The sequence below is a fragment of the Equus caballus genome, chromosome 29, assembly GCF_041296265.1.
Source record: "Equus caballus isolate H_3958 breed thoroughbred chromosome 29, TB-T2T, whole genome shotgun sequence".
NCBI classification, from domain to species: Eukaryota; Metazoa; Chordata; class Mammalia; order Perissodactyla; family Equidae; genus Equus; species Equus caballus.
The window spans coordinates 29,040,503-29,064,205 of NC_091712.1; the positions used below are offsets into that span (position 1 = coordinate 29,040,503).

Here is a 23,703-nt window from a genome sequence, read left to right on the forward strand (position 1 = left end):
GCTTCTTCCAAACCATGGGATTCTACGGTTCTGTGCTGTAGAAGGCTGACTAAGAGCCCCCAAAGATACCCAGGTCTTAATCTTTGGAATCTATGAATGTAACCTTAGATGGAAAAAGGTACCTTGTAGAAGTGATTAAGTTAAGGATCTTGAGACGGAGAGATTGTTCAAGATTATCTGGATGGTCCCTAAATATAGTCACAAGTGTCCCCATAGAGGGAGGCAAAGGGAGATTTGACTATGGAAGAAGAAGGCTTTGTGACAAATGAAGCAAGATGCTACATTGTTGGTTTTGAAGTTGGAGGAAGGGGCCATGGACCAATAAATGCAAGGAATGCAGCTCTAGAAGCTAATAAAGTCAAGGAAATAGATTCTCCCTTAGAAACTCTGGAGGGAGTGTGGTGCTGTCAATACCTCGATTTTAGCCCTGTGAAACTGATTTCAGATTTCTGACCTCCAGGACTGTAAGGGAATAAACGTGTGTTGCTTTATGCCACCAAGATTGTGGTAATTTGTTACAGCAGCCATAGGAAACCAGTACATGTGATAAGAAGAAACCTGGGAGCTTAGATTTGATTCGTGAACCCTTGAGAAATTGTATTACCCTGCTTTATGTTTGTGCTTACGAGCATCTGTCTGAGGGAGAAGATGCAAGCTTTCATGAGATTCCCAAAGATGTTAAGAACCTCTGTTCTCCACCTCCCTAGGGTAAGTATTTTCTTCACAGAAAGGAAACAGGAAAGAAAGGCCATCAATATGGAGATGGAAAAATAGGAAAACACCTACTGTCTTGAGGAGCTGGTGTTGGCTCAGGTTTTGGTGTTTGTCCTGGAAAACAAAAGAAAATGAGATATAAAGTGTGCTCGAACTTCTGCTATCACGTATCCTTCTAGTTTCTCTATCTTCGTGGATCAATATAGCTAACAACTTCCCCTCTCTTCCACTCACCAAATCTCCCAGTATGTTGCAGGGGAGGAGAATGAAGGAAAACAGAGTTAGGAGCTAAGATTGAAACAAATTAGGCACGATGATAACCACCAGAAATTGGAAGACAGCTTTCAGGCACAACAAGTAACGTCATACAAAGGAAAGAAAAGAACACAAGTTTTGGTTCAGAAAGCCTAGGTTCGAATCACAAACTTGACTGTAAATTGCTTACCCTTAATTTTGTCGACAGCAAAATGGAGCTAGTAATAGTTGGGGGAAAGTATCTTAATTATTGGAATTTAGAAGGCGCTCCATGATGCTAGTTTTACAGCCACACATCTTATCATTCACTGTAAAATTACTTAAAATTTCATTATTTGAAACCATTAAATGCGAACTATTTACTTACAAAATATATTTTCTTCAAAGCACCTTATTTTTATTAAACATATGTTTTACTAAAAGTTAAATTAAATATTTTTCTTTCCAAGCTGTTAATGGTATATCTGGACTTTGCTGAAATCTGATAAAAGAACTCAGGTTACCTAGCTTTTTTGGCTTAATGTGTTTAACATCTGTAAGAATAGAACGACTAATAATACATAAGGAAAATGGTCATTGGTAGCTCGGAGATGTTCAAAGCAAAACTGGCCGGTATTTAGTCCTCTCTTCTGAGAACTCTGAAAGCACTAATCTCAGATGGAGTGAGGAAAATAAGCTGACAGACAGCAGGAGCAACACAGCGTCTCTGGCAGTAGAGTTGGGACAGTAGCTAAGGTTCCCCAACAGCAGAGGGCAATGTGGTCCCATTTATCTGTTTACTGAGGAGGTAGTTGACGTATATTTTGATTCAAGGTGTGGGTCTGTTTGTTTATATTAATACAAGAACCCAAATCCTCTGATGTCAATGCCTGACTTGAATATGTGGAACTTGCTGAGTTATGATATTGACTTTTTGACCATCAACCACATGGTGGGTCCAACAGCATCAGGGGCCTCAAAATGATGCTTGGTCTTTGTGTTGAACATTTATTTGAGAAAGTGATTCTTAGAATATTCAGACTTAGGAAACTTTTAACTGTTGATGAGTCATGTAGGTCAAGGGGTGAAAATTCCAAAACAGAAATTGTATTTTCATTACTCTGCTTACAAAGTACAATGCTCACCCACTCCCATCACTGAAAAACCTAAGCCAGAATCACAATTCGTGGGAACTGTTTTAGAGGACGTGACTCTCATCCAGGATTCCCCGGGTGGCCTTTTGATCTCCTGTTCCTTTGGGACATTTATCTGTGCTCAGCGACTTCATTCCTATCCTGTGAAGAATGGCCCCCGCCAGTACCCTTGTTTTGTTATTTTCTTTGGTTCTGCTAATTAAGGGAAGATAGTGCGATGTCATGAGGTTAGTTCTCCAATCTGAGATAAAGGAGAACACAGGTTATCATACCTTTTTGTATCTGGCAAATCCAGTTGTTGAGATGTTCACAGTTAATGTCATTCCAGGACATGCTGGGGTCACCTTTCAACTCACCACAATATTCAACATTTTGATAATTATTAGGCTCTCCAAAAGCCCAATTTTCATATGAAACCTGTGTTAGAAACATTACATTGCAACGATTAAGCATTTGTATCAGGCCAATGCCAATCATCTATCCAAACAGGAAAGGAAAGATATAGTCACATTTTTTAATCCATTTACTTTTTTTCACAATAACTTTGCTTTGAAAGCAAGGTTTATGAACATGGGTGGGAAAGAAAGAGCTTTCATTACACAGAAACTTTTGAAGTTGAATAGAGTATGCTATTAATTATTGTACAATTTTCCTTACTTAAATAGAGTGGATCCAGGGCCATGTAGAGGGACTCATATATAGGAAAAACTTGGCAAGAAAGCTCCACTTGTCAGTATTGGGAGATCCTACATCTATAACCCATTCTTAAGGGATAATAATTCCATGTGATGTTGGAAACTTTCTCTTTATGAGACAGGCAGGATAAAGAAATGCAATTAGTTCTTCTCACAAAAGAGAAAGACTTATGAAATGTTGCTAACAGAGCTACCAAACTTTACCAAAATGAACAGTGGACATAAATGGAGGGCTGGGTTTAGGTTTCTGATGGAGTTTTCAGTGCAGAATTATAGCCCACGGGTTTGAGACTAAGCACTATGATCTATCGAGAGATATATATATAATATATTATATACATTACATTATATTTATATTATTATATATGTATATATCATATATAATTCAAAATTAATTATGCATTCATATATATAATCCAAATATGAATGGAGCCATCAAATAAGCCATGTTATCTAAGTGCCTTGAAAAGGTGCTGGTGGGTTATAGGAAGAGGTAGAACTGAAATTACACAAAATCACTTCCTGTGATGACTGGAGCTGCTAAATAAACACCACGGGCATGTGCCACAGCCTCTCGCTTCTCCATTCCTGAGAATGGAGAAGTCTGCCAGAGCCAAATGGTTACTAATGAATACCAAAAGTTGTTTCCAGATCTCATGATCTAGAAAATTCTATAAAACACCCAGTTTTTAAGAAGCTTAAACACTTACACATCAATTTTATGTGGTAGAACCAGAATATTATTTTATATAAGCTAATGGAATGAATTTTCTAATATTTTTTCATCCAGTCAACCATGGTTATGCCTTAAGTGAACGGAGAACTATACCAGGGCAGGGCCATAATGATGATCCTAAAATGGCATTTATTTTTCATAGAAAAATGTCTCTAGCTATCATAAGAACCTGTCTTAGGAAAAAACAAATGTTGGAGAGAATGTGAAGAGAAGGGAACCCTTGTTCACTGCTGGTGGCAGTGCAAACTGGTGCAGCCACTATGGAAAGCAGTATGGAATATCCTCAGAAAATTAGGGATAGATCTACCATATGATCCAGCTATTCCATTGCTGGGTATTCATCCAAAGAACTTGAAAACACAAAGGCATAAAGATACTTGCACCCCTATGTTCATTGCAGCATTATACACAATAGCCAAGACATAGAAGCAACCTAGGTGCCCATCAAGGGACGAATGGATAAAGAAGATGTGGTATTTATACACGATGGACTACTATTCAGCCATAAGAAATGACGAAATCTGGCCATTTGTGACAACATGGATGGAGCTTGAGGGCATTACGCTGAGTGAAATAAGTCAGAGGGAGAAAGTCAAATACCATATGATCTCAATCATAAGTAGAAGATAAAAACGACAAAAAAAACACACAGCATTGGAGATTGGATTGGTGGTTACCATTGGGGAAGGAGGGAGGCGGGAGGGCAAAAGAGGTGATTAGGCTCACATGTGAGGGGATGGACAATAATTAGTTTTCGGGGGGTGAACATGATGTAATGTACACAGAATTTGAAATATGATGTACATCCGGAAAAATAAATAAAAATAAATAAATAAAAATAAAAAATGAAATACCTACAAAAAAATTTAAATTAATTAATTAATTAATTAAAAAAAGAACCTGTCTTACCAAAAATTTGGATTAAGCCAAGGAATAACGTCAAAATAAATACACGATAAGGTAAGAAAATGATATAGTCTTAAATCAAATTACTCACAGGAGAACCATCACTCCAAGTAAAGCCCTCTGAAGGACTTCCATATGTCAATCCCAACCAAAAGAGTTCATGGTAGTTCCCACTGGTCCTGCAATATACAAGACATAAAGAAATCTTATGCTATTGTGTGAAGTGAGTTTGCTTAGTTATGAGGACTAATCAAATGTGAAAGTTACCTCCAAAACATAAATTAGTTAGTACTCAGATAAAGAGATTCAAAGACTAAAGATAAGCAGTATGCAATAGATGTGCATTTGGGGACAACCCATAGAGATCCTGAAATGCCTGTCCTTTTAAGAATAAACCATTGTAAAGCATTGAAATACAGTCATTCATTTGTTCATTTAACAATAGATATTGAGTGTCTTGTACTTTTATAAAGCAATTCACCACAGGATTTAGACCTATAAAATTAAAGCACGTGGAGTGAAACTAAATCAAAACGGACCCATGGATTTGGGATATGATATATGTACTCAGGGTAACCTCACGAGCCAACAATTTTGAAAATGTGAGAATTTTCTCAACATCCTTAGCACCCAATAGGTAAAAGGAAGGAGCATGATATACAAAAGATACTTACGTTATTAATCGCCATATTGCTTGCTGTTCCTCTTTGTTATTGATGCTAGCGAGATCTCCACCCAGAGCTCTACAAAAGTCTCGAGATTCAAACCATGTTTTCTTCTCATGTTTTCCTTTTGCATACAGCTAAAGATGATATAATTTCAGAAGTTACCTTACACATCAGAGCTTATCAAGAGAAATAATTATTTCCTTTTGATGAGATTTCATTTATAGAAAAACAAGATACTGCAATGGCCCAAAACAATATAATTCTCTTGATTGAAAATCGATTGATGAATGAATATTGGGGTAACAAAATTTGGGGGATCATTTTGTTGAGAAAACCATAGAAAAATCACATTTTTTATAGCACAGAAGAAATTAGACTAAAATCTTAGAAGCCTTAGGCATACAGCTCATTGTAGAAAACAGGATTAATTTGGTTAAGTGTGAAATGTGGCCTTGAGATGGGGGAAAAAATGAAAGAAACGATGCAGAGAAGGTAAACATAAATAAAGGAAATTTTAAGGAAAACAACCTCCCTAAGCTTGTGCCACAGTTTGTTATCCTGTGTAGCATAAACAATGAATAATCTGGCAGTCTTTCAACACATTGTTGGTAGTGTCCTTCAAAACTGTCTTGTCTTTTTCCTTATGGATGCATATTTTAACATTGGAACACATGCCACAACAGACACTCATCTGGCAAAGCATCTAAAAAGATGGGTTATAAGCTAAATGGAATTTAATAGATTACACAGTTTAGAGAATATGTCATATTATCCACCGGACTGCAGTGAAATGGAATCCACAGTGACAATCTGGGGAACACCTATCAGTATGCAAACAGTACAGGAGTTCATCATATCCACCAACTTTTATAATTTTCATTTGTTGTTTCTCCTAAGTCACAGCCCCCAAAATCACAGGCTTGTGGAAAAAGAGATTTGCTTCCAACAGACTATGGCTGCCCAGTTGTCACCAAGCAACCCAAGCCAACCTTGACCCTAATTTGAGCTATCTAGACTAAGGTACCTTGAACAAGTTTCCACTTCAGGAACACCCAAGACCTCTGTGAGCCCCTCAACTTGCTAGGCTGTGGTATAAGACTTGATTTTCTTAAATCAATTTACTATCAGCTGAATTTTATTGATAATTCCCACATCTTAATATGTACAAAGATGGTCTATATATTTTCAAATAAACCCAGCCCCGAGCACCTCTAAAACTACAGAATTTCTAGTTAAGCACTTATTTGGATTTGTTGAACATCTATCTAGATAATATCTACTGGAACCCTTGGTCCACTTCCAAGCTCTGGAAAATTCTGCTGCTTCTCTCAAAATCCTGTGACAAATCTCCATAGTCTACCACCCTCAGGCTAATAGCCGAGTATAGGATGAACCTGGCCTTTGCGTAGTAACTCAAAAGTTTCCAGAGGCAACAATAAAATACCTGATTTGCTTCATGTTGGTCCTCAGTTAACCCATTTACAAAATCCTCTCCTGTCTTGGCCCAATACATGTCCTTCTATGTGAATTATGCTTTTAGCCTTGACTGACTAGTCTGGATTGAACAGCTCATCAGTCTTTATTGCTACTAGTGGGAGTTACCAACCCAACTAGCCATACCCCTGTTGAGTTAGAGAAGACTAAACAAGCTCATTCTGATACACGTTAGTAATTCAAGTTCTTCATCAGCCTTGCGTAACTGTCTTACAAGGCATGCAATGGCCATATGCCATTGAAAGGATTGAATAAAAGAGGTCCAAAGAGTGGCACGCTAGAGAATAGTATCATTAAGCGGTAGATAAGTATATTTCTGTATTTGGCTAAATCTAACTTTCTCTAGAAAGGATAGGACTTAAAAAAGGGGAAAAAAAAGACCCAAATGCTGGGGCTGGCCCCGTGGCCGAGTGGTTAAGTTCACGCGCTCTGCGGCAGGCGGCCCAGTGTTTCGTTGGTTCGAATCCTGGGCGCGGACATGGCACTGCTCATCAAGCCACGCTGAGGCGGCGTCCCACATGCCACAACTAGAAAGACCCACAGCGAAGAATATACAACTATGTACTGGGGGGGCTTTGGGGAGAAAAAGGAAAAAAATAAAATCTTTAAAAAAAAAAAGAAAGACCCAAATGCTTAATTCACTGGGGCTTTTGTTTGTCTGTTTTGGTGAACTTGATTGCATAAGGACAAAATGGATGGTCAAGCCTAAGAATACACAATTGTCATTTAAAGGACACTGAAAGGCCATGTGCCCCTACCTAGCAATGCCTTCATCTCCCATCAGGCATAATAATCAGGGGATAAATCAGAATGATGGAGCATTATCTCTAGGATACCTAAGGGGCATTATTGTACATTTATTTATTCACTCAGTTAGCTAAAGGCTTGGGCTCTAAGAACAAGCCACAAATGAGATGCAATGGGGGAGAATGACGGGGAGAAGAAATTTTCATTAAGATGAAAAGCGTAAGCTCAGATTAGAGCAAGAAAGCCTGGGAGCTGGGAGAGAAGCAGAGAGAGAGTGATGAAGGCAAAGCACGTCAAGAAAGGCTTCTGTGAGTTGTGCTTGTGTTGTCGATTGTGTGTGTTGGTCTAAATGCAACTGGTCATTAGCATGCACCCGAGGACAGTTCTTTAAAAACAACTGATGTCTAGGCCCCCTTCCAGATCAATAAAAGCAGAATTTCTACAGGTGGAGCCTGGGCACTGTGGGTTTTGGTTTGGCTTTGTTTTCATTCCTTAGGTTATTCTTTAGGCTGAAGCATATTACAAATCCATTATTAGCTTAGCACGTCATACTTACCTTGAAACACATGCTTGTTTTAGTGGTGGTGCCCCAATCCTCTGGACATTTGGGTTCGGGAGTGGTGGTGGGCTCCGGTGGGCGAGTTACTCCTTCTGCCCAGTGTTTGCACACAAATTTTGCCTTTTCTTCACATCTCAAAACATCCCACAAGCCCCCTGCAATCCCAGTTCTCATGGCGACACATCCTGCTTTTCGCCCTGCATGAAATACACAAAGTAGAATTCACTCCAGAAGTGCTCCTGAAGGCTGGCCACGCTCACGGGAGATGGTTCAAACCTGAGTGTCAGATTATGGGGGAAAATCCACATATGAGGAGAAAATGGAGAGTAGAGATCCCGTAGCATTTAGCAATTCGTTTGTGCAACTTTGAACCATTACTTACTTTTTATTTGTGTGGCCTGTATCCCCACGGAATTATAACCTCAAATGTAAGGGTTTTGATAACATTTTGTGTTTCTAACATCTGGCAGGATGCCCCACACATAGACATTTAATGATACAATATTTTTAGTATGATAAAATTTACCATAATGGCAAAAATAGTGTTTTAATAGCAGTACCAGATAACATAGCAGTTTTCTCTTCCTTGCTTTCTTAAACCACTGCAAACTAATTGGAAAATTAAAAACAAAAACAGAGAGAGAATGAAATATGAAATACTGAAAGAATGATTCTTTTTAAAAAAATTCTTTAAGATCCTTTTTAAATTTTTTTCCCCTAGGGCCCAGGTAGGCCTCCCAGGGTGGAAGGTGTTCACAGACGTCAAAATGAGACTCACTGGAGCTGGAGATTTCACATCAGTTACTCGACCACTCTGAACCTGTCTCCTCATCTTAAAATGCAAATATCACTACCTACCTTCTTGAGTTGTGACGAATGCCAGCTTTAATGGATAAAAAAGTACATAAAACAAAATGAGGACTTTACTAAGCTTAATAGTTTATAATTCTGTTTTTACAGTTGTGGTTCTTTCCAAATTATAATTAAGATAGAACTTTGAAAACATGAGGAGTCCTTGCTGCTAAGATGAGTTAATCTTTTCATCACTTTCTTTTAAAGGACGGTAAGTGTTTAGAAGTAACTCTCAAAGTTCTGGGGAGGTACATCTTTCCCAAAATATTTTCTCTAAGATACCTGATTCCCTAAGGCTCTGGTTTCATCCAACTTTACTCCTGAAGGACATTCCAGGATGAATCTCCCAGAATCCTACTGCTGAATGAAAAACAGCAGTGAAGTTAAGAAGTTTGATCCAGGGAGTAAGAATTACCACTCTTACTAGTATTTTTTTTTAAAGTGTGCGCTCAGCTCTTAATATAATACCTAGTTATTTAAAAATGAACTGAAAAACTACTATTTTTTTAGGATGTTCAATAATTAAATATGAATCGCACTGTCCAAACTACTAATCTATTTTTATTATTGACAGCTGAGGATACAAGTTAAAAGAACTCTCGAAGATTAGGACTGAAATTCATACACTGGAGCTATTATTCCTTCTTTAGCCTTCTGCCCAGGCACGATGAAACATCTGACTACAAAGGATGTTGAAATTTTGGGTGTTGTCACACTGAATGATGTCATATGCTTGACACCAGCGTATAAAGAAGACAAAGAATCTTTCAGAGGCTATTTCAGAAACTGCTTCCTAGGGCAGGCAAATCAAAATTTATAGGAAGGCAGGGTGGTGCTAGTGTCAAGAGCACAGATTTGGGAATTACACACATTAGTGAAACCAGTAAACAGCCATGGATGATTAGGTAGCTGGTAACTAAAGTTTTTTTTCCTTTTTTTGCAATTACTGATTACAGCTTTTGGTTCATCACCTGCCCATTGTTAACTGTGCTGCTTAGGCAATATACCATCCAACTCTCATGAGGTTCCTCCCTGGTGCCTGGGTCACCATGGGAATGGCCATTTGAGCTGTTTTTCAGGAATTAAGACCCCCTTGTCCAGTTCAGGCTGGTTGAGACCATCAACCCATCAACTGCACCTGTGCAGATGCCCAATAAGTGACTTTTTGACATCAGGAAGCTAAAAACTCCACCCTCAGATCATGCTAATGCTGCCATTTTGTGAACATGCATCCTATAAAGAGGCATGGATTCTGATTACTCTTGCACAGATCATCAATTACCTCCTCTCTCCTCACCTCCAATCACCTATCCCCATGTTTCAGATCACCTTGCCCCCTACTCCATAAATATCCCTGAGTCCCCATTTTCAGGGAGGCAGATTTGAGACTCGCTCTCCAGTTTCCTCAAGTGGCTGCCTTGTGATTAAACCCTCTCTCTGCTGTGATCTCATTGTCTCAGTGTTTGGCTTTCTCGGTGCTGGGCAAAAACTAACCTGATTCAGTAACGTTAGTCTAAATCCATGGTTGGAAGTTTTCTAGTCACAGAAATTTCCTGAGTCCCAGTGCTCACATCTTTAAAATGAAGATACTTAAACTTATCTTGCAGGTTTCTTAAAAGGATAAAATTAAATCCAAGGCATACAAAGGGTTAGCCAAGGCCACAGACACAATAATGAGGCCCACATAAGCACTATCGCTTGCTCCACCACTCAAGTGCAGGAATCTTTCTATTTATAGTTGCACCGAACAGTTCTGTATCACTTTCTTAGAGCTTTAAGTTTTCAGAAATAAGTTAGACCTTTGGAACATTTGTGACCATTTTGGATTTCATAAATATTTTTCAAACAGAGCAGTACCAGATAACCTCGCAGTTTTCTCTTCCTTGTTTTCTTAAACCACTGCAAACTAATTGGAAAATTAAAAAAAAAAAAAAAACAGAGAGAGAATGAAATACTGAAAGAATGATTAATTTACATAGTCTATTTGGAAAGGTATGTGGGGGAATAACAGGCTTTGTCTGATGGACTTGTCGGGTGAATGAAAGCCTCAGAGGGAAGCACTCCACGTACCTGGCATATCTGAATTCCAGTGGCTGAACTGAACCTCTTCCTCAATGGTCCACTGAAAGGTCCCTTTGTTTCGTACATCTGAAAGTCCTGTCCAAAAATATCTTTCAGGCCTCAATCCAACCAAACTAGTTAGAAAGGCTTGTTCATATCTAAAAAAAAAATTAAAAATTGGCTAAATTTTAGAAGCATATGACTTTTCTAATTATCAACATGGAAAGTATCTTCATTGTATGTTTGAGCTGTGATTTAGTTGCTCATTCAAACATATTGTGGTGTATTTATATGTCAGTTAAGTTATGCAAATTTTCACTAAGGAAATGTGATCTTAAGAAGGAAAAATACCATTTAGCTGAGTGAATAAAATCATTGAGATATACTCGAACCATTTCTCTCTATTCCTCACAAACCTTTCTGCTCCTCCTCAAAATATAAGAAAATTCTGAAAACGCAAAGGAGCAAACCATAGCTTTTTAAAATACATTGTTTAAAAATCAGTCCACTTTCAAATATTTCACCTGCTCTACACAATTCTTGGTTAATGAAGTTGAGAGGTCATAACATTATTAAGGATAATACAAATAGAAAAATCTGTGTCAATTTTCCCCTCAGTTTCATTCTGAAACAGAAAGAAACAGAAGAGAAAATTATCAAGAAATACAGAAAAGCAGAACCAGCCCTGGGGGTCTAGGGGTTAATTCGGTGCTCTCCCCACCACAGCCCGGGTTCGTTTCTTGGCCAGGAAACCCTACTACCTGTCTGTTGGATGTCATCATTGTGGCGGCTGTGTGTTGCTGTGATGCTACAAGCTCTGCCACCAGTATTTCAAATACCAGCAGGGTCACCCATGGTGTACAGACTAAGACAGACTAGGAAGAAGGACCTCGCCCCCCTCTTCCAAAAACATTGGCCATGAAAACCCTGTGAACAGCAGCAGAGAACTGTCTGATACAGAGAGGATGGCGCAAAAAGACTGGGCAGGGTTCCACTCTTCTGTCCACAGGGTCAGTGGCTAGAAGGCAGAATCAACCCCACAGCATTAACAACAACAACAAAAAAATAGAGAAGCAGAACTTCAATCTCTAAAAGGGACTGGGAACAGAATCACAAATTCCAATATTTTCTCTGCATTTGAATCTGATCTACGTATTTGGCATGATGTGGTAACAATACAATTTGGTTAGTAAAGCAACCATAGTGCATCTTAATTGATGAATATTAGACAATGAGGCAGCACCGTAGGCAAAAATCTCTCTTTGGAGCAAAAGAAAAGTGGTGCCAAAAGTTTCTAGGAACAAAGGGAGGTGTAGATGGCTCCAGAGAGAGCAGAGAGGGAAAAGGTAGAGAAAGCTACAGTAACAGAACATTTGTTTGACCCTTGTCTAAACAATTTCATTCCCTACACTGGACAAACCAAAAAAATTAAAAGTTCCAAACTAAATATTTCTTAAATGTCTAAAAACCAAATTTAACCACAGAGTTAGTAAGCTCCTGAATATAAATGCAATAGAAAACATAAAGAAAAACAAACCTAAAATATAAAATATAGGGAAAACTCTGTACATCGTGCTCCAATAGACCAAAAGATCAATTACAGAGCAAATCACAACATGGCCCCGTAGTCCTAGGGCCATTTCCTTGTCATAAAATAAAAACTACGTATGTTCTAATTTTAAGATGTTAGCATTGTATCAGGGTGCTACAATATTTCAGACATATAATTGTACATAAAGGAAGGATGTGGTTTTAAATACAAGTTCTTTTATAAAGACTGTACAAATTCTATGACATCCTTCATTTTTATCAAAGGATTCTTATTATCAATAGCATCCTCTGCATTTTATCGGGTCTACCTTGAAAGGCCAAGAAATAGAACTTATTGTATTAAAACTCCATAAGTTTTTACCTTTTTACTGCAAATTAAATGGACATTTTAAAATTCCTTTTAAGTTTCTTGTGTCTCTAAGGCAGCGCTTTGCAAAGAGTAGGGAAAAAATAAATAAATACTAAAATCTCAAAGATGGATGGGACCCTAGAGGCCAAAAGTTACAGAAAATGCTCTATGTCTATGTGATTTTCTGGGCCTATTGGTCTAGCAAACCTAGAAAGGAAAAGAACAGAAGGATGGAAAGGATGGGTAAATATTCAGTAATCTCTCTGCCCTCTCTTTTTGGTAGAGGCAGTAGCAAAGATAGAAAGTGGGATCTTTGATCTAACAAATTTTCTTACTTTTTCCTGCTTTAAAAAATTTGACACATACGAGATCAGAAAAAAGTTACATCTGTAAACTACATTTACTAGAGTATTAATAAGCTCTTCTGAATATTGCATTATAGTGCTAAAAGTAGAAAATATTTTATAGTGCCTGCAATGAAGAATCCAAATAAGGATGTGATTTTTAATACTTCCACCTTTACAAACCATACCTTGAGATCAAACATAATTTACTCAGAAATTTAGAGCATGCTGATACTTAGGCTTTTCTGAAATCGCTTCATTATTTGACATATTTTAAAATAAAACCAAAATTGTTGCCTACCTGTCTTCAATAGTTGTTAGATAAGCCTTCTCATTTCCACAGGTTTGGTTTGCTTCTGTAAACGTTGAAAGTGTGTGCCCAATCAAATAGCAGTAGAAGCCATGTCTTTTCCAGCCCTATTAATGTCATCAAGCAGATTATCATGCATGTTTATTAGATAATGTTATGTTAATAATCCATCTATCATGAAACGTAAATTGATACACAAAAAGGTGTCTGAAGAACACAAATCCAAATAATTTGAAATGCGATGAAAATCATCTATACGAATTAAAAAAAAACACTAGTGCATTCTTCCTCATATGACAAATTATGATACAAAATTGGTGGGGAGAATAATTTTCTCCACTTCTGATTCATCCTCCAACAGAAACGACTTGTGAAACGTCTACCAAGAAAACTGAACAGAACAACTAAGGTTTCAGTTCTAGAATTGGTAACTACAAGAAATAATGTGCAGAATAGCAAGCCTCGTTGCCTCTTGAGGCCAATAGTAGACAATGAGTCTAAAGCTGGATCATCTGGTCACAGGAGAGTACTTATCACACTTCGGGCAGCATGATTTGGCGTGGTTCCTCTCCCATACTTCAAACACAAACAAATGCTAAACAAAAACAACAATAAACAAAAAATCCATACTAGAATTTGAGAGAAAGAAGGGGAAATCTCCAGGTACCAAAAACAAATGGAAAACTAAAAAGTTGGAAAGGAAAACGCAAAAGCTGAGATTGTGGTTGCCCAGTTGTGTGTCAAACCTAGATTAAGGCCCTAGGGTCTAGAGTCTGGGGTATTAATGTCCACATGGACTATAATATTTGGCCATCAGCCCACCTGAGACAGGGAGATGGGACTGAAGTCCTTACATAAAGATGATACCCACTAAGGGTAGCCCCTCTGTGAAAGGAAAGCCAGAAAACTCTACCCACAGAACCAGCAGTTGACTGAGATTCTTGTCATCTGCCTGTGGTTTAGGTGCAGGAAAATTATTCTGTTTGAAAATAAATACCAAATCTGTGCCACAGATGGATGCCGGCCTCAGTTTGCTTCTATCCACGTTGTATGACAATCCACAGCCAAAAGTAAAACAAAATAAAACTTGGTCCATAAAAGGAGACTCTCCTAGGCACTCCGAGAAGTCAAATACAAAACCACACAATGGAAATATTTCCACAACCCCGGTCATCTAAGACTGTGATATTTGAGGGTTGTGGTTTGGATGGGATGTGGACTAACCCATAATTAAACATTACAAACCACGTGAGAAAATGTCTCATTTGAAGGAAAAGTCAACAATTTAACATAATAAAACAATCTGAAAAATATAATAAAAACAAGCACGTTTGAGATTATTTGAATGACAAAAGAATAGACTCAATAATGAAAGATCAGAATGCCAAGAACAAAGAAGAAGAGGATTGGAATACACCCACACAAAATAGAATTTCTAGAAAAGAGAAATTTAAAGTTAAAAATATATATAAAACTTTATAAAAATATAAAGTTTTTAACTCAATTGGCAGATTAAATATAGAAAATAGGGTTTCAGAAAAAGTAGCAAATTGGATGAATGCAGCAGAGAGAAATAAAGTGGTGAAAATATGAAAAGAGGTTAAAAAACATATTAATAGAAAATAGGAGAATATCAACCCAAGAGAAATTTCAGAAGCACCATATAAAATTAATGACTGATCATTTTCAAGAATTGGAAGAAAGATACAAATCCTCAAAATGAAGAAGCACACTGAGTACCAAACCGAACGAATAAAATTAAGTTCAAATCTCAATTTTGTACTAAGCCTGGAGAATGACAAAAACATGAGAAGATCTTAAAATCAATCAGAGAGAAAATAGAGAGTACCCACTTTCAAAAAAGAAGAATTAGTCTAATCAGAGGAATGAATGCCAATGACAAACATAAAGGCCAGTAGAAAAGAAATCATATATAAAGTACATACGTCAATTTACTCTAAAGACAGTTGTCAATCTACAATTCTAAACCAACCTACCCAAATTATTATGCAGGGTGAGGATGCATTCAAGACATTTTCAGACAAAGACAGAGAGTTTTTCACTCCCAGATCCTCAGTGAAGGAACTACAAAAACATTTACTTTGGCAAGAAGGAATTTTAAGTCAGGAGGAATGAGTGGGTTGCAAGTCAACACTAGGTAAAGATATCAACAAACGTCTTAGTAAATCCAGGTCTGATTGCCTGCACAAAAAGGAAAGATAACTAATTAGGGGTGGGAAATTAAAGAATGGAATATGAATAAGATCCGTAATTTAGTTAATAATATATTATCCATGTCAATTACCTGATTGTGATAACGTTGGATAAAATGTTATCATTGGAGGAAGACTGGTGGATGATACAGGGAAACTCTCTGTACTATTTTTCCACCTTCTTGTGAGCCTAAGATTATTTCAAAATTAAAATTTTTTTTAAATGTGTAAAGGATTAATCTCATTTTTTTCAGGAAGCTGATCGAGATGATTAAATTTAACTTTGTCACGAATGCATGTTCAAAACATGAAGGTAACCATTTGAAAAAAAAACAGAAGTAGAATGAACAATCCCCAAACCTGTAGATGAGGAAAATGGAATAAAAATACTCAAAAGAACCGATGGTATTCAGGGAAGGAGAAAAAAAGAAAGAAAAGAAAACAGAACGGTAAACAAAAGATGGCAGAAACAAATCCAAATATATCACTTGCAAAACAAATCTAAACTCATATGTTTGCCATTTAAAGCCAGAATTCTTCAAATCAGATTAAAAATTAAAATGCAGATGTATATTTACAAGAGCCATTCCTGGAATATGATGAAATAGAATGATTAAAAGCAATCAGTTGGAAAAAGAGATTCCAGAAAAATGCTAAGCAAAAGATAGCTTCCATGGCAATACTAATATTATTTAAAGTTGACTGTATGGTAAAAAAAAAAAAAAGGGCATTGTTATAAATGAAGAAAGTAATTACATAATAATGACAGGACCAATTCATCAGGAAGATATCATGACATAGCTCAAAGCATATAGAGCAAAAATTGACAGAATTACAAGGAGAGTATTTTGTCAAGACAACAAAATATTAGAAATATGTTATATCTGGATAATTGCTAAATTGTATCTAGTCAACATGTATGGATCTCTGAACCCAATAATCAAAGATCATTCTGTTCAAGCACTCATGGAATATTTATAAAAACTGACTCTGAACTAGGCCATAAGGAAAATCTCAACAAGTAACAACAAAAACTTTATATGCGGGCCAGCCCCGTGGCCTAGTGGTTAAAATTTCATGCTCTCCACTTCAGCAGCCCATTACTGCCATCAAAAACCCCACCACTACCAACACACACAAATACTTCTAAATAATTCCCGGTCAAAGAAATTTTAATAGAGGTAAAAAATATTTAGAATTGACTGATAATAAAAACACTATGTAACTATACCTGGTGGCTGGTCCATGGTTTCAATCCCACCTTTTCATTTCTGTAAGCATTTTACAACACATTCATTTTAATGTCATATCCATTAATTCCCACATCTAGAGCTCCTGGTGGTATATTTTAAAATTTGGGAACTCAAATTCATCTGTAGGATTCTTAATCAGCTGGAAAAGGGGACTTCTTTACAAAGATGATTTGCATTTGCATCTGTCAGACGTCCTGGAGCATCAGTAACTCAGGACCACTTTAATCTTAGCTCACGGTTTCCCACAAAGGTAGCCATGAATTGAAAACTGAATCCTACATCTGGATCACAACTGGCCCGTGGTTTGGAATTCTCAAAAAGACCTCTACACCACCAAGTGCCCAGGATCAGACAAAGAAAACTGTCTTGTAAGGCCAGCCTGGTGGCATAGGGGTTAAGTTCACGTGCTCCACTTCAGAGGCCCGGTGTACACAGGTTCACATCCTGGGCACGGACCTATACACCACTCATCAAGCCATGCTGTGGCAGCATCCCACATACAAAGTAGGGGAGGATTGGCACAGGTGTTAGCTCAGCGACAACTTACCTCGAACAAAAAGAGTAAGATAGGCAACAGATGTTAGCTCAGGGCCAGTCTTCCTCACGAAAAAGAAAGAAAGAAAGAAAGAAAACTGTCCTGTTGTCTTCCTTTGCTGGTGAGAGGATTTTTTTTTCTGGTCTTGCCAGCTCTTTGAGGAAGTCACTGCCTAGAGCAGGTGTTTTTAAACTGGCCAAATTATTTAATGTCACTGAGCTTCACTGGCAAACGATTGCTGATATTTTCTTATTACCATCCTAATGATTAAATTGGATTTCATCAGAGATTGTAGATATGACAATTACTAGAAAATATATACATATAAAACTTTGTGTGGAAGTAATAAAATTTAAGGATTGTTTATTATTTATAGAAAATTTCAATAATACACAATCTCCTGTAGATGCAAACTATTAGGCAAAGAACATATAAGTGTATTGGTAGTGAAAGTGGAGGGAGCTGGTGGCAGGAGACCTGGGTCCTAGCTTTGCCTCTGTGTGACTCAAAGAATGTCATATCTTCTCTGGGTTGAAATTTCCAGAATGCAGAAATTAAAAGGGGGCTTTTGATCATCACTAAGATCTTGTATATGTCTAACGTTCTGTGACTTTCTGTATCGCCTCTATTTTTCTTTCAAAATGGTTTGTTTGTAAAGCACTAAACTATGTTTCATGAATTCTGATGTTTGTTATAAGATAATTGGATCCCAACATGACACTCTTGGAAAGAAAATTAGTTTCTACTTTATTTTTATCCAAGAGAAGTGAGAAAGGAAAAAAGAGGAAGATGAGCCGCTCAGCCATCAAACAGGAACATGATAATCATGCACTCTGTGCTTTGTAGTTTCTTTATTCCTCTAGAAATTGTTTCACAGAGATCAGTTACTTTAACCTCAAAGAAGTATAAGACCTGCGGGCAGGTGTTGCTAAGTGTCATCCAGGTGAGGTTGACACGCCATACGAGGCATGGCTTTAGTTTAACTGAGTTACTGCTGGCTACTCCCAGCCGGAGTCTAGCTGTCCTGCCTCCCATCGCAGTGATCTGCTGAGAAGAATCCCCACCAGAAGCAGGCTCATTAGAAATATTATCAATGGAAAACATGACTAAGGATCGTTTGCCATCTGCAACTGACGGTTATCTGCTGGAAACGTCCTTGACAACCCGTACGGTCACAGACAACCAATACCTCGATGACCCCTTCTCCTGTGACCTGCCTTAATCTGGTTACCCTCACCAGGCTCCACTGGGGGCGTCATTTTATTCCCTGTTCTCTTTCCTCCAATTCCTATGACACTCTGGAAGGAGCTACTGACCACATGTACCCCGTGGTAAGAGTAGAGAATGCTTGAAGAAGGCGTTACAGAGAAAATGATACTAACGCTAACAAGAAACCATTGAACATTCACACGGTTGAAACACTTGGCCATTTCTGACAATAATAAAATACTTTTACAGACAAAAGTAAAGCCAAGTATTCACATAATGTTTGCTGATCTGAGATCGCTGTGTGCGTTCCGCACTCACCTTCCGGCAGCCTGTGTCTACTTCCACTATTCCTGGCGCTTGGGCTTGCGACTTCGTCTTACAGATGTAGCCAAGAGGCTTCTCGCAGGCCCTGTCGGCCCAGTAGCCATCCTGTGGAAAGCAAAGGGAAAAAACTTGATGGTTATCCATTGTTTGACTTTGACGCTATTTTTTTTCTTGGAATTGTGCTTCAGAAAAGGAAAACAAAGATTTGAGGTTATTAAGAGAAAATGGCATCTAGGAAAAGGAAAGGTAAATTGATATTTTATAAGTAAAGAGCAAATTTGACTTTGGCTACAAAGATGTAAAAAGAGATTGTAACCACAGTATGTTTTTACATCTTAGCTCTCCAAGCCAGTATTTAGAGGGATCCAGAGAGAAAGTAAAAATGATGGTGGCCTTACGTGATGGTGCCAACAGAAGATTTGCATGAGCCTCCTTGTCAATCTCTGTAGTCAGCTGTTTTCAAGTTAACTAAGGACATAGATAGCCATCCAGAAAAAACTCCCTCACCTGACACACCAAACTTGAAAACACACCTGGAATCAGTCATCTTTCCTTTCTTCTTCCTGTTTCTATAGATGAGAGTCTTTCTGGATTGGAGCATCCCCCTTTCGCTCTGCTTCAGATTCCTTCTCTCCCTCTTTCTTAGAGATTTCATGTTAAAATGAACTCCCGCTCCTTCCCTAATTGCTAAACACCTTGAGAAATGTTTTCTTTATTGTCCGCCTCTAATTCCTCCTCTCACTTGGTCTCAATCCACTGCAATCTGGTACCCAAGCCTTCAGCCAGAGTCATATTCAGAAACTGCAAATTTGGTCTTGCCACTCCTAAGCTAATGCACGTTTTCTCAACTTCAGTGCTAGCGTTCCTACCCACACTTCATCTCTTTCACCACGCTTCCAGCCAGACTGTCCTTTCGGTTCTTAGTAAATACGATGTTCTCCAGTTTCCTCTTCCCAGGACACATTTCTACCTATTCTTTCCATAGCTAACACCTACTTTTTTCTTAAGCTTTCAATTAATCAGAATAGAAACAGCCACAGTGACAACAGTAGCTAGCACTCGTTGAATAGTAAGTTTGGGCTGGGCACAGAGCACACTATATGCATCAACCCGCTTAATCCTTATACCCACTACGTGAGCTAGGTACCATTATTATGCCCATTTTACAAATGCATTTAAGCCACGCATCAAAACCCATCCTTGGGGCCAGCCCAGTGGTGTAGTGGTTAAGTTCACCAGCTCTGTTTCAGCGGCCTGGGGTTCACCAGTTTGGATCCCCGGGGCAGACCTATGCACTGCTTATCAAGCCATGCTGTGGCAGGCATCCCACGTATAAAGTAGAGGAAGATGGGCACAGATGTTAGCTCAGGGCCAATCTTCCTCAGCAAAAAGAGTAGGATTGGTGGCGGATGTTAGTTCAGAGCTAATCTTCCTCAAAATAAAAAAACAAAATCCATCCTCTTAACCATCACATAAATCGTCTATTAACAAAGTATAATTTGATAATATTGTTGAGTCGCTAAAGTCATATTTAGGACATGGAAACAATCTTTTCATGTTTGACACCTCCGTGTAACCTAAAAAAAACAAAGGTAGCTCTCCAATCAACAGATTCCAGCTGTAGAACCCAGAATAGATCTAACTAAGTCTACAACTACTCAAATCCATCAGTCGAAACTAGAATAAAAGCTCTGAATTGATCCATCAAGCCATACATATATATGGTGTCATTTAGAACCCAGCATGGGAACAATATGAGTATTAGTTATTGGTTAATCTCATCCTTGAACCAAAGTTTCTGTCTTACTTTTCTGCTCCTCTTGAAAATTTGGCTTTGCTAGGCAATTGAGAGAGACTCAAGAAACTGAATCTGAATTTTGGTTCAACCTCAATCTATACCAAATAACCTAGAAAAGAAATAATCTAAACAACCATATGTACTAAGTGGCTCAGAGAAAAAATTCCCTGTGACTTCTGCTAGATATCAGTAATCGAAGTTGCCTTACCTTGCCTTTCATCACGGCGCAGTCTTCCTGCCTGTTGTTTTCATGACTTGGCTCTCCACGAAGCCATTTGGTAAATGTCACAGGGGTCCCATCACTCCATTCAAAGTACATTTGAATCTTGATGTCATTTAAGCCAATCCATAACTCATCATTTGGCTCTAAACAGGAAGAAAAACACAGAGGTAAATTACACGAAATTTTCTGTCCAAAAATCAAGAGGTTATCAGAAAAGGAAGGCTCTCTGCTTTATCAACCACAGCTCTACTCCCTTGATATTATAGCTGTCATAAAAGACCATCCTCTTGAGTGTTGATCTGACCTATAAGCTGTAGAGTGAGATGTCACCACATTTCATGTTATCAATCTTAGTTTAACTGTGTAATGTATTTTTTCCACTGTGAACGTGACAGTGTTCTTTCGTGCAGCTATTGCAAATTATATCTCCTGGGAGTTGCTAAAATGAAATCGAGGTAGGTCTATAATTATTTAATTATCCTTGTGAAGCTTCTTTTTTTGCTGTAAATAATTTACCATACCAATTGCACTCATAGTGTTGAAAATAATGTTGCTTACTTATATATTAATCTGACTATTAGTAAATCCTATAAATGTTTTAAAACAATGTAAATTAAAACCACTTCTATTTTACTGACTATGTTGCCATCAAGAACATTCTGGGTGTTTCTGTTCAAGCTCAATCATTGTAATAGGAGTGACAATGATCTATACAGTGAGAAGATATACAAACTGAGGAGTTGGGCTGTCTCCTGACATTTTGTATTTATTCATTAATCTATAAGTATAACTGAATCTGTAATCATTTTCACTATGAAATACCAGAAAAACCCGAATAGCAAAAAAAAAAGTTAAAACAAAACAACCAGGTATAGATATAAAATGCAATCATTTTGTTTTGAAATTCTACGAAGAGCATGATTGATTTTATCAGTAGTTATAATTCTAAGAACTCTAAATATCATAACTAAAATGGGACAAAATTGAAAAATCTAAGATGTCATGGCTAAGAACATATACACTGCCAAATTTTAAAAAATGAAAGAACACACAATTCAATATCTGTTTAATGTGCACTACTGGGAATGTCATTATGAATGCTTGATTTATGTTCTTTAAATGGTAAAATACAGGTTACTTGCCACAAGATCATAAAGATGATGTTGTTGTAGAAAATGAGAAAAATGCCACAGTGAATAGGAATTTCCCTAAATGATTTAGTCTCTTCCTCCTAACAGTTGTCACACAACTTTGCTTTTGGAGAAGTCTCTGCCTGGCCCAGCACCAGCCCCAGCAGATGTTTCCAGTGCCATGAAGCATGAATGACATTGCCAGGATGATCCCCTTTTCCTTTCACTCGATTTGGCACATCATGATCTTTTGAGCAGCAAATATAGGCTTCAAAATGACCTCATGTGCCCCTCAAGGATTTGGGTTCAACACTAATGAAAACCTAAACTCTTCTGTCCCACAATTATAATACAGTATTAAAAGTTTCATATAAACATTTTTCTCACTTAACTGTTCTCTCCCTACAGCTTTTTTAATTCCTAAGCACAATCTTGATCCTGTGAAAATATGTAATATGTGAGTGTCAAGTTTTTGGTCTGGTCGTTATAACTCAGTTATGGAAGCCGTCTTAGTTGATATGATTCATGGCCTGCGTGTGAAGGCCCAAATTTATCCACTGTGTATCCACGACTAAAGTAAAAGACATCATCTCAACTAGCTAAAAAATTCTTTCTAGGCTTTTGATTTACAAACAATAATTTCACTTTTATAACTATTCTTTACCTATATCAATATTATTTTCATTGTTTTAAATAAATAAATCCTTATTGATGATTAAAAAAAGGGAAGGTTTCCCTAGTGAAAATTTACTAATTCGCAAGCTGAATTTAGAAGTGACCTTTGTCATCCAAATTCCCAAAATAACTACAGCAATAAAGAGATACCGTCCCCCTATGACTATATCATGCGATATAAAGGAGGTCAAAATTTGCACCTCAGCCCTACAGCATCTTCACTAACTTGTTTTCCACTGATTCATTTGCAAACTTTTTTACTTCCTACAAGTATCATGACTTGTATGTCATGATATTATTCAGATATATCAATTTTGATTGCGTTACTGTTGTCTGGTCTGAATTCTGCAGGATAGGTAAATATAGAATAGCCAAGAAATCATTTATAGGCTGCAGCAGGCTGTTCTCACAGCCTCCCAACTCAGCAAGCTAAGCAGAGGAGAAAGGATGCCTTTTGGCTCAGGTGCTAGGAGTTGTAGTGTTTGGGGTCCTTTCAATCTTTCTCTGGTCTCTCTCTTTTTTCTCCTCTATTTGTTGTCTTTTCCTCTCCTCTGCCCCCACTCCTCTGAATTGTCAGGGAGTAAGTGTCAGGAAGCTGTCCCCACCACCACCACCATCCATTTCCTCTTGTTTTGCTGGCTGGAAATGAACAGATGCAGCTATTCAGCAGTCTCACCAGTGGAAGCAGAAAATGATAATCATTTAATCAACTACTGCTGAGTGCCCATTATCATTAGCTTCTTCCTCACCCTCCTCCTCTCAGGAGAAGCATGCCCGATTCACTTTACCTTGTCTCTCTCTGTTTTCTTTTTTTTGCTAGTGCCAATTTTTGAAAACTTTACAATATTTTAGTTAGTACACTTTCTATGTATTTCTTAAATTACATACCTAAAATTCAGACATAAATCTCTTTAAAAGGCTTAGGGCAACACCTACTCACTCTAATAAAATATCTATTTCTTTCACTGC

At 37.8% G+C, this 23,703-nt stretch overlaps 1 protein-coding gene across 1 annotated transcript in view; it reads right to left on the reverse strand.

The window, feature by feature from the left end:
* The window catches only part of MRC1 (mannose receptor C-type 1), an 89,211-nt gene that overhangs the window by 31,118 nt on the left and 34,390 nt on the right, over positions 1-23,703 (reverse strand). Inside the window, exons 8-16 of the mRNA XM_005606899.4 lie at positions 20,915-21,072; positions 18,903-19,013; positions 13,366-13,481; positions 10,830-10,978; positions 7,905-8,104; positions 5,114-5,241; positions 4,531-4,618; positions 2,375-2,519; positions 787-828 (exon numbers count right to left, since the gene is read on the reverse strand). Of these exons, the coding sequence (XP_005606956.2) occupies positions 787-828; positions 2,375-2,519; positions 4,531-4,618; positions 5,114-5,241; positions 7,905-8,104; positions 10,830-10,978; positions 13,366-13,481; positions 18,903-19,013; positions 20,915-21,072 (1,137 nt within the window). The remainder of the gene's footprint in view (positions 1-786; positions 829-2,374; positions 2,520-4,530; positions 4,619-5,113; positions 5,242-7,904; positions 8,105-10,829; positions 10,979-13,365; positions 13,482-18,902; positions 19,014-20,914; positions 21,073-23,703) is intronic.